The sequence below is a fragment of the Onychomys torridus genome, chromosome 15 (assembly GCF_903995425.1).
Source record: "Onychomys torridus chromosome 15, mOncTor1.1, whole genome shotgun sequence".
Lineage (NCBI taxonomy): Eukaryota > Metazoa > Chordata > Mammalia > Rodentia > Cricetidae > Onychomys > Onychomys torridus.
In genome coordinates, this window is record NC_050457.1 from 72,399,816 (window position 1) to 72,411,825 (window position 12,010).

Below are 12,010 nucleotides of genomic sequence, written 5' to 3' on the forward strand. Positions count from 1 at the left end.
AAAGTGAGACTCCTAAAATTATAGCACATAGTAAGATGTTAATGTATACCTTTGCCTCCAAAATCATATCACCACTCAGCAATCAGCAAAAGGGTGTCCCCATCCCCAATTATCCTCTGAACATTTGTTTCATTGCTGCTAATGGCTAAGTGACTATTGACGCGACTAGTGGAGGAGGCCAGAGCTGAGCAGCCCTTGCAGACCATGTCAAGGAACAGAAAAGGAGCAGCTGCTGGAAAGAAGTCAACAAGGACACCCTGAGGGCACCTGGCTTCTCCCACTGATGCTGTGAAGGGCAGGGAAAGGCCACTGTTGCCCATCGGGAAGGGCACTCACCTGCCAGGACAGATGCTCCTTGGCCCCTGGGGTTGCAGACAGGTAGACGCTCAGCACTATGGTGTGGGATGAGGAGGTGAGGACGCTGGCAATGATGGCATCTCGCATGTTGAAGGGAAGCATGGTGTACACCACGAAGATGATAAAGAGGAAGAAAGACACCTACAGAGGGAAGAAAAACAGTTTCAGAAAACCCCGGTTCCCTTAATATTAAAGGACAACAACCACACGCTCATTTGAGAAACTACATCACAAAATGGGGTGGAACAGACTCACTGAGTTATAGCAGAGAACCAAGTCTACCTAGTGGGCAAAGCACTTGCCCTGGAAGTGTGAGGACCTGAGATCGAATCCCTGGAACCATGTAAATCTGTATATTGGTAGTCACAAAGTCCTACATTGAGACAGAAAGTGGACACTGGAAACTTGTAGACCAGAAGTGGACACCTGGAAGTTTGCTTACAGGCCAGCTAGCCTGGCGTGGGTAGTGGAGCCAAACAAGAGACTCCATCAAGGCGGAAGTCAAGAACCAAGGCCTGAGGTTGTTCTTTGTCCTTCACATCTGCCATAGCATGCATACAGGAATGCATATACACAGATTAACAAGGGAAAAAGTAAAACATAACTAGCCACTGTGATGGGGAAAAAAGATTTCTTGTGTGGGTCTTCAACTTTTAGTAAACGAACTACTGCAGACATGAGATTGGGTTTAGGGGCACATGTGTGAAAGAGCAAAGTCAGCCTGGCATTACTGGGGCTTGGCATCATTGCTTTACAGTTAGCAAAGGTAGACACAAAGGGCATGGATGCCATTGGTTCAGCTGCTGTGGAACAGTTCAGCACTTCCTGGCAAGGTGCTTAAATATAGAATGACCATCTGATCCCACAGTTTCACTCCCTGGTACACTGAAAGCAATTACTCAGAGAAATCTATGCACACACATATTGATCACAGAATTTGCATATCAATCAAAATATGGGAACATAGATATCCATCAATGGATGGATATCACCTGTCATACCTATGCACCAGAATGTGATTCAGGAATAATATAGATTCAAGCCTTGACACATGGTACAGTATGGAGGAACTTCAACACCTCTGTATTGCATGATTTCATTTATATAAACTATGCAAAATAAATAAATCCATGAGATAGGAAACAGATGTTGATAATCCAGTTGGCAAGGTCCGTGTGCAGGCCTGTGGGATGGGAGAAGTATAGTGTTGGCCTAACAAGTACAGACTTCCTTGGGGGGGGGAGAGAAAAAGCTTTTGCATTGGACAGAGATGTTTAGTGCCCAGTACTGGGAATGTACCAAATGCTACCACATTCTTCATTTTAAAATGGCTAATTTATATTTCATGAATTTGATCTTTATAATAACAATTGATATAAAACCACTTAGAGAAACTTTTAGGATGGAAATAAAAATGCTTACTAGGTATTAAAACAGGAATATTTTTATTACAAAAGAGCCAGAGATGAAGAACATCAGAGAGAGTAAGCAGGTGATAACTACAGCAAGAGAGCCTAAAGTCACGGACCTCAGGAGATAGAGTGACATATGACTGCAGCATCCAGTGACATCTGAAGAGGACACAGAGGCCCAATCAGCTGGATGGACATGAACATATCACCACAGCTTTTCTGGTGCAAATTTTCTGTAAGTTCCCAACATGAGCACCAGGTTCTGAGGTTCTGCTCCCTACAGACTCAAAGACAGTGCAGCCCAGAGAGTGCTAGTTCCTGCCCATTCTGCACCACATTTATAACTTAAAGGCCTGTGTATCTCCATGCCATGGCTCCAGGATGGCATCTTACCTACTGTCTTTGTATTACTGTCACAGTTGAAAGAACACACAGAAGAGAAGTTTACAGCCTAAAAATAAACATGAGTTCCTAAAACACATCCTTTCATTTCCTTTGGGCATTCTAAATGGGGCATCCATTCATTCCACAAACATGCAGAAGCTCCTGGAGAGGGAGGAGAGGTGTCTCAATCATAGCTCTGAGCCGTTACAACTGAGGGGATGAGTCTGTCATGCATGCCAGCTGTCTTCACGGCTGAGAGAAGGGCCGCCCTTCCCACCCAGCCCCACTCTGAAGAGACAATGAAATGGCCTCTAAATCATCTTTATTTGCTGCGAGCTCTGTCATCATGGAATGACAGCCAAGGAGAAAGCCACCGTGGGTGGGCAAAGTGACCAGAAGTCCTCAGGAAGCCCGAGTTTAGTGTGGGCCATCTGCTTCAAGCCCCCGCTTCCTCCCCTTCAAGCTATATTTATATGGGCTGTCAGTATAAAAAATGTGGGTGAGCAGATTAACATAGCAATACTTTTTCTAGCAAATATTTTTTCTTTTGCCTCTTCAAAATAAAAGACTATGGAGATGTTTTTCAGCAAAGCATTAGTAGTCAGCATGACACATTCTGGCTTTCCTATTCTGTACAGGGAACAAGAAACCAAGGCAGAAGCTTGACCTTAGGTAATTTACATATGAAGATACAGAGTGTGGAAGAGACCCAGTACTGCTTTCAGGAGCATTTCATGGAGTGGGCAGTGATCTGCCCAGACAGAAAGGGATTAGCTCCCTCCTGATATTTTCTTGATGACAGAACATGAAGAAAGTGTCAGGGAACCGACAACCATCTTTCCAGTTCACTAACAACCTTTGTCAGCATTTGCTGAGGGCTAACGTAGTACAGATGGTTTTAAAAAGATGAGGTAAAGCAATTTCACCAAATGAAGTCCAGGGTTCCAGTGAAGGTGCTTCAAGAGCTCAGGCAGAGATACCCATGCAGAATACACCAGTATGACTTGGCTGATGGAAGTTAAGTTCAGGTCTTCTGGAGGAATTGTCCTTATGCCTCATTAATCTCAAAAAGTTCTCCTATGGTGAGGTCTACTTTCTAACCCATCTCCAGTGAGCACCATATGCAAAGCTTAAATGGAGCTGGCACACCTAAAGAACATGTGGGTAAAATGCTCCAGAAACTTCTCTTGCAATCTCTAGGGTTTCCATGTTACCATGGGGACATAAGATTCCTCTGAGCTGTACTCTTGGCTCTGTGTTTGACAAGAGACTGAAAATAAAGGCAAGACCATTGTTCTGGGGACTTCTGGGAACACCAGAAGTACAGTATCTGCCATGGTCATGTTCATGTCAATAAAGCGGTCACAAGTATACATCCTCACTGCACCTCTGTAACACACACACGTCTTCCTACACATCTTCTTGACCCTTAAGCTCCACAACTTTCTAGCCTTCAGAGCTTTTCTCTGTACTCACTGACCCATTCTGCTTGCAGCCAACTCACTTATCTGGTGACAGTGCAGTCTCCAATCACTCAGGCATACACTACCAAAGCTTATACTTAGCCATGCTGTCTTCTGGCTTTGGACTTCCCCGCTACCACATTTCTGGTGTCTGACTATTATTCTGTCCTTATATCAGTGACACCGTCTCAGGGCCTTTCCACTTGGCAAGAATGTAGTTTATATAACCCACTCTCCCTCGTTTGCCATCTGAACAAGGATACCAGAGTGAATCCTTTCTTGTTTGTATCCATTCCATTCCATGTTTCTGGGCATCTGGTTCAACGTACTACCACTATTTCTTCTCACTTAGGGGAGGTTCCACAACTAACTTTGAAGTATATCCGTAACTAGTGTGGATTCTCTGCATAGAAAAAAAAAAAAAAAAACACAGCATAATTTGTCATGTCCCCCTTTCTCCCTGACAGTCATGGGATGAGACATGTCAGGAAGTGGGGATAGAAGATCTCAGGTGACCTATAGTTAAGTAAGAAATTGTTACACATGTATAGTGTTTAGTTTCCAAGTCAATAAGCATGGCTCAGCTGATCTCAACCTGTACCGAGGCCATATATCCCTTGCTCTGTCTTGTTAATATTGTTTATGAAAGGGGGTTATTTCTATAAACATTACTGATCAGTTTGATTTTTAAAACTGAAATCTTCATGTGGCATAAGTCTATAGATGTGAATATATTCCTTTTACTGGTTCAAAGTATTCTATAGTTAATAAGTGCATTGCCATTTATAGCATACTTTCCCTTAGTGCTCATCTTCCCTAGCAAGACCAGGGCCCGTGAGCTGATTTTAATATGTGTTCCCTGATCCACCTTGCTTCAACATTCTAGTTTTCTCTTATCCAGGTAATACTGCAAGGTTTGTGCTTCTGACTGTAAAGACCTAAAGCTTTCTTTCCATGGATGATGTCCTCCTCTGCTCTCTGCAGGATATAACAAGTTCTTGCCTTCCATACCTCTAGTCCTCCTCACCAACTTTACTTATCATGCTTATCTATTAATGATGTCCCATATAGTGAAGGATAATGACCCTTTGAGAGCAAAGGCTTGGTTTACTCAGAGCCAAAACCATAGTGTCAAGGGCTGCACCTGACATGGCAGTTGCTACATAAATTGTTGTCCTCACAAAAAGTCTATTATACATGCCAGTGTGACACAAGATCATCTGCCCAGGGACATCAACTAAGAAAAAAATGCATCTCTAAAACATCTCACTGTTCTCTTTGGTCTAATTGGCCTCATCATTAACTATCAACATGTTGATTTCTGAATTCGCATTTTTCTATTTAATGGATCAATTACATAAAAAAAAAAAACCCTGCAACTGTCTATTGGACAGACACTGGCCAGATGCCCATGGCAGGCAACAGCAGATACTAATCAAGGAGCAAGCCCTGCTCACAGGGAATTCAGGCTGCTAGCATGGCATCTTCTCTCCCACCCAATCCCTGCAGCTTCTTAATCCTACACAAAAGACTTCCCAAGACTGCAGTCAAGAAGGAAAGAAATGCCCTAGACTTTGGGCAGTAAACCTAATAGTTGAGATTCCTTGGGCTGCCCATGCACTTTTGGATTCAGAAGTTAGGCTCAAAGATGCTGGTCACTTTCAAGCCCACCAGTATGTTTTTTGCTTGCATAGCATACCAGTGAGGAGAGACAGGCTCATTCTGCCCAATGCTTTGTGCTACTGACAATACAAACTTACAAAAAAGAAGCCCCTTTGGAAGAGTTCAGTATGATCAAAACTGAAAATCAGTGGCCTTTCTCATTGAGAAAGTCATTATCTGGATTTTGCCCAGTTTGCAAAAAGCAAGGATCCATCTCATGGTATAAAGTCTCCTAGTGCTTAGGAGACCCTGAGCTGAAGGTTTGAAATGTCAAGATCAAAATTGTGCAATGAAATGATGGGTTAGGGACACCACTGTGTATATATGTACAGAATGGATTAACTCTTCCTTCTGTGGATTAAGACTGACTCTTGCCAGTCTGGAGAGATCTAGAGTTGGGAGCATCACTGGCTTAACCACTTTTTATTAATAACCATCTATTAATTTATTTTATGTCATATGCTAAGTGTATGAGCTTCTGATATCTGTCATCACAAATTACCACATGTTCAGTGACAAAGAATGTCAACAAAAAAGTCACTCTCATTGTTGAAAAATGAAAAATTTTAAATGCAGGTTCCAGCAGGGCTGGGTTCTTCCAGGGTGACTATGGAAGATGCTACTGAATATTTGCTCTCCTAATTCTTACAGCACCAGGCAAACTGGGCATCCACTTGCTAGAAGACATGTTGCTCCATTCCTGGTGGCACCATTCCAGGGAACTCTCCTGCTATCTGTGGGTACCTTCACCTGACATCTTCTCTATGCATCTTTGCCAACATTTGCTAAGGACACCACCAATTGCTGGATTTTAGGATGTATACCCTAGCTCTAGGGTGAGCTCTCAACTTGGTTATATGTGGAAAGACTAGATTTACAAACAAGTGAGAGTCATAGATACTGAGGGTAGGAACTTTGTGGGACACAATTCAACTCATGGTATCAATTTGTGCTATAGAATAGACTAGTATTTAGATTTCAAATACTTGCCTCTACTCTACATTCCTCTTCCATTCCCAAATCAGGCATTGAAGCCAAGTGTCTACAATATCAAGATTATTTACATTTAAGAAACCAAGTCATTGTGGCTTAGAAATGCAATAACCCATAAAAATTTGTATCATAAGATTTGACTCCCAGGTGTTAATATCCAGTGGTGGGTCTTAGGTAATGGCTAGGTCATGACTGATCGTAAGTTCAGAGATGAACAATTAGGGTCTTGTATTGTTTACAGTTCACTGGGAGGCATGTCCTAAGAGGTTATCTGTGGACCCCAGTTCCTTTCTCTCTTTGCTTGTCAGTTATCAGGGGAGCAGTCCCCTCTACCTGTTCTCCCAGTTGCCAGGATGTTCAGTTTTCCATAAGGTCCCCAACAATGGAGACAGTTGACCATGGACAGAAACTTGGAAACCAGGAGGGAAAATAAGACATTCTACCTCCAAAACTGATTTGCCTCAGATATTTTGATTCAGCCATGGAACAATGACTAACACACAAGGTGACATGACTGGTTGACCTCTGCCGCAAAGCATGCAGATTATAGGCTATGGCTTAATATTCTATCAGAACTCCATGATGTGAAAAAAGTTTCACAACACTTCCATATTATCTTGGAAAATGGAGGTTTCTAAAAATCAAATCATGCCTCAACTCTTTTTGAAGTTCTATTGAACTTCCAGTCTCTTCTATATTGTGTGAACCCACTAATCCACAGGATAGTTCAGAACAGTTGTGAATGCAATGGGGTTCTCAAGGAAATACCACCAGAGAGTGAATTACATTTCTGTTATGTGAATGAAGTTATAGGGGAAAATCCAATTTTTATTTTTCTTATAACTAGAAACAGAGCTATTGAAATTATAATTTATTCAAATATTCTCTGAGACATTAGAAATACCATAGTATTTTGTTTTCTTAATTTGTTTTTAGATTTATTAATTAATTTTATGTATGCAAGTGCTTTTCTTACATAAATACATGTGTATCACATGCATATCTGGTGCCATCAGAGACCAGAAGAGGGCATTGGATCTTACGGTGGTTTGTAGTTGTTGGTTTTTTTTCACCCTTTTGGCTCTTTTGCTCTTTGGGGGTCCACCACTCAGCTCCAAAATAAATCACACAGAGGCTTATTCGTTGTTATAAATGCCCAGCCTTAGCTTGGCTTATTTCCAGCCAGCTTTTCTTAAGTTATCCCATCTAGCTTTTACCTCTGGGCTTTTACCTTTTTCAATTTCTGTATATCTTTTCTTTACCTCTTACTCCATGTCTGGCTGTGTGGCTGTGTGACTAGGTGGCTGGCCCCTGGAGTGCTCCTCCTTCTCTCCTCTCGATCCTAGATCTCCTCTCTTCTCAGAGTTCTCCTCTTATTTACTCTCTCTGTCTGCCAGCCCCGCCTATCCTTTCTTCCATCTTGCTATTGGTTGTTCAGCTCTTTATTAGAACATCAGGTGTTTTAGACAGGCAAAGTAATACAGCTTTACAGAGTTAAACAAATGCAACATAAAAGAATGCAACAGATCTTTGTATCATTAAACAAATGTTCCATAGCATAAACAAAAGTAACACATCTTAAAATAATACTCTACAACAGTGAATTGAATGAAAATTGTCCCCACAGGCTTATGTAGTGGGTAGCCATCCAATGGCTCATAAATTTGTACTCTTGGTCCTCAGTTGGAGGAACTGTTTGGGAAGAATTAGGAGGTATTGGAGAAGGTGTGTCACTGAGGATGGGCTTTGAGATTACAAAAGCCCATACCATTCTGAGTTAGCTCTCTCTCCCTCCTACTTGTGAATTGAGATGTGAGCTCTCAGCTGCTGCTCCAATGCCATAATTGGTTGCCTGCCACCATACTCCTTGACATGATGATTATGGATTCACCCTCTGAAACAGTAAACCCCAAATAAACACTTTCCTCCAGTTGTCTTGGTCATCCTGTGTTATGACAGCTTAGAAGTAACTAAGACAGATTCCCTGGAACTGGAAGTATGGGTGGTCACAAGCTACCATGTGGATACTGGGCATCAAAGACATCCTCTGCAAAAGCAGTCAGTCCTCTTAATGGTTGAGCGCGCTTGCTCTCTCCAGCCCTCAGTTTCCTAATTTTTAAAGGAACAAATTTTGAGCTCAAACTATAGAATTACACCATTCTAAGTAAAATATGAGGATATAACACTGTATCTCATTGCTGTTGGAAATTCTAACTATAAATGAAAAAAAATAGCTAATTTCCCCCAAAGTAAAGGTAGAATTATTCAAACCACAATATACAAATGGCCAATAGAGGTGGTACAGAAAAAGTTCAACCTCACTGATCCAGAGGGAAATAGAAAAAAAGTGCATGGAGATACTATCTTATATCTCATAGACATATATATCAAAAGACAGAAGGCAGCAAGTGCCCTCCAGGATGAAGGAGAAGAAAACACCATATATGACTGCTGGGAATGTAAATTAGCACAGCAATTATGAAATGTTATAATGATTTCTATTAAAGCCAGAGACAAAACATCTGTGTTAATTCTATCATGTCTATGATCAAATATTTGACATAAGCAACTTGAGGGAGAAAGGGATTCTACGTTGTGGCTCCAAGGGCATCAGTCCATTGTGGTGGGAGCAGAGTAGTTATATCACAGCTGCAAGGAAATAGAGAGTCAGGGGAGCTGAACAACAGGAGGGCTCAGGCCACCCCCAGAGCCAAGAGCATTCCCTCAATGACCCACTTGTTTCAGTAAAGCCCACTTCCTATTTTTTACCATCTTGCAGTAATGCCACTTCTGAAACTATTAAGGACTTAATCCATCAATCACTTGAGGCCCTGAAAGAAAATATGTGGCTTCTATTCTGACTGACTTTAAGACCTGCCTTCTGAGAGGAAACTCATGCCTGATACTGTATGCCTGACCCAGAACCCATAGCTGGAGAAGTCATAAGTCTAGAGGAGCACCTACTTCAATCATTTGGCTAAATGTCTGTCATTTCAAACCACCTTTTAAATATTTATCTTTTTACCTACAGGAACACCACACCCCTCATTAGAGTAGATTCCATTTGCAGTTAGTACAGAGACTCACAACTGGTTGAAATGAAGAGAATATGTGGCAGGGGAGTGCCCAGCCCTAAATGTAACACCTATCACACACACTCTTTCCTCAAAGCTCAGGGAACACTGTGGAAGAGGGGGTGAAGAGATGGTAGGACAGAGGGAGGGGTGCTATGAGGCACCACCTTCTTACATGGCATGTCTTCTGCACTGATAACTCTTTACTTGGAGGAGTTTAGGGTTTTAGGTCATGCATATGAGAACAGCCAGTACTTCCCTTTCTATGCCTGACTAATTTCCCTTCACATAACATTCCCAACACTCATCTGCCTTATCCTAAATGATAGGGCTTTCTTCTTTTCTAAGCTGTTACTCCAATGTATCACATTTTTCTTTTAAGATCAAATCTCCCTCTGTCACTCAGGCTGGCTTATAACTCACTACATACCATAGGATGGCCTTAACACTAGACAATCCTTCGGCCTCTGCTTCCTGAGTGGTAGAATTAAAGGCATGGCCCATCACAGCCAGGTCTTTTTTTTTTTAAACTGGCATATTCTTATCTTATCATATCAACTCCATTACTGATGGAAGTTCAAGCTGATCCACCTTAGTCATCAGCCTGCAGTGGGGAGGCTAGACATCTCTTCAGACCCTGGCTTCTTGTTCTTTGTGTGTACACAAGCATGGGATTGTTGAATTATAGATCATTCTATTTTTCAGTAATCCCCATGCTCACTATAGTTACATTAATGTATACAAAAATCTCCCTTATAATAGCAATACAAAACAAACCTAAGACAAATTGATGACCAGATAATTAATATAAGAGGATCTATTTCTTCCATACCTTCAACCAAGACTTTGGAACACCAACCTGCTAGGACTTGAAAACATTACTTTAAGTGTTATATTATGAATCAAATGAACACATTATCCTCCTTGACAGATATCCTGGGCTTTGAAATGGTAATGATAAAATCATGAATCACAGGATGGCCTTCATTATTCTCTTTAAAATGGTATGCAGTATTAGAGAGATTGATGATGGGATGTAAAACAATGTAACTTCTCTGTGCCTTTTTAATTTGAAACAAGTAGGAAGTAGATCATGAATTTTTTAAAAAGCTTAATAAAATAGAAGAGCAGGAGAGGCAGCCTTGCTTGGGTCTGGTTATCCACCTAAGTGTGCTGTCTCTATCCTGCCTTCCACCATTCACATTTTCTATGTTATTTTCAATGCTGGGATCAAATCCTGGGCTAGAGAAGCATTCAACCACTGACCTACACCCTAAACCCCACATTCACACTTTCCTTTGCTGTATTTATATTAACTTTAAACCCCACGAGACATTCCATTGTCCATGAAGGTACTATAGTCTGGCATGTGAACATCCCTCATTTAAAGACTTGATCCAAAGCCCATGTCACCGCTGAGAGGTGTTGGGACTTTTGGTGGTTGGGGCTGAGTTGAAGAAAATTATGTTCCTGGACTGTGCCACTGGAAGGAATTTTGGGACCCTAGATCCTTCCCTGTCTCTTTGCTTCTCTGCCACTGTAGGGTATGCACCTGCCCTGTCTCCCAGCCCCTCCAAAAGGTGCTGCTTCACCACAGGCCATGGAAGACCAGTGACCATAGATGGGAACCTCGGAAACCAGGAGCTGAAAGGAATTCCTCTCCAAGCTGATGAGCAGAACTCCCACTGACACCTCGTCTGATACAATGTTCCTGATCTTTTGATTCTCAAAAGGGTTTTACTTGATACAGTTTCCAAATAACCCCCTGCACTGTAAGTGGTTCATTTCTCAGCATCCACCACTGCCCCTTTCCTTTAGGGAGGATAGAAGGCTGGTCCTCAAAATTTACATCAGTAAGATGCTAATCTGGCCTATAGTCATTTCCCCAATTTGGTCTTACCATATATACATATGTGTATACATATATGCATATGTATAAGTAATATATATACACACATACACACATATGGTATATATAATATTTTATATAAATGTATATATAATATAATGTATATTTTATATATGAATATATTATATGTATATATGTATATTATCATTTATATGTATAATACCATATCTATGTGTACATATATATTACATAGACGTTTAAAATTTTCTTTTTAAATGTTTTTAATTAAGATAAAATTACATCACTTTTTCCTCCCCTTTCTTCCCTCAAGCTCTTCCCATCCCCCCACTCTCAAGATGATAATCATTATATCATATATATATATATATATATATATACATATATACATATACACATGTGCACATACACATACACACATATATATACACATACATACATACATACATACATACATACATACATACATACATATCATTGTGTCACTCTTTGGTGGCAGTGTGCATGTGGTTTCAAGACTGACCATTCTTCACTGGATAGCCAACAATGGGGCTCATCCCTGGGAGAGACAAACTCTCCTTCCAGTATCTTAAGGCCCATGAACTGTCTCAGTGAATGACAAGTTCTAAATCAGTCCATTTATTTTCCATAACTCCTTCTGTCACTTTATTCCTTTTATTTTTCTTTGCTTGTGTATTAAAGTGTGTCTACATGTTTATGGATGTACTTGCCTTGATACATATGCACATGTATGTGAATGCATGTGGAGGCCAGAGGCCCATGCCTGGAGCGTCTTCC

General features: G+C 41.1%; 1 protein-coding gene across 3 annotated transcripts in view; it reads right to left on the reverse strand.

The window, feature by feature from the left end:
• Adcy2 (adenylate cyclase 2) overlaps positions 1-12,010 on the reverse strand; it is a 381,912-nt gene that overhangs the window by 262,259 nt on the left and 107,643 nt on the right. For all 3 annotated transcript variants that reach the window (XM_036206713.1, XM_036206711.1, XM_036206714.1), the window contains one exon: positions 337-498. In XM_036206713.1, coding sequence (XP_036062606.1) covers positions 337-498 — 162 coding nt within the window. The remainder of the gene's footprint in view (positions 1-336; positions 499-12,010) is intronic.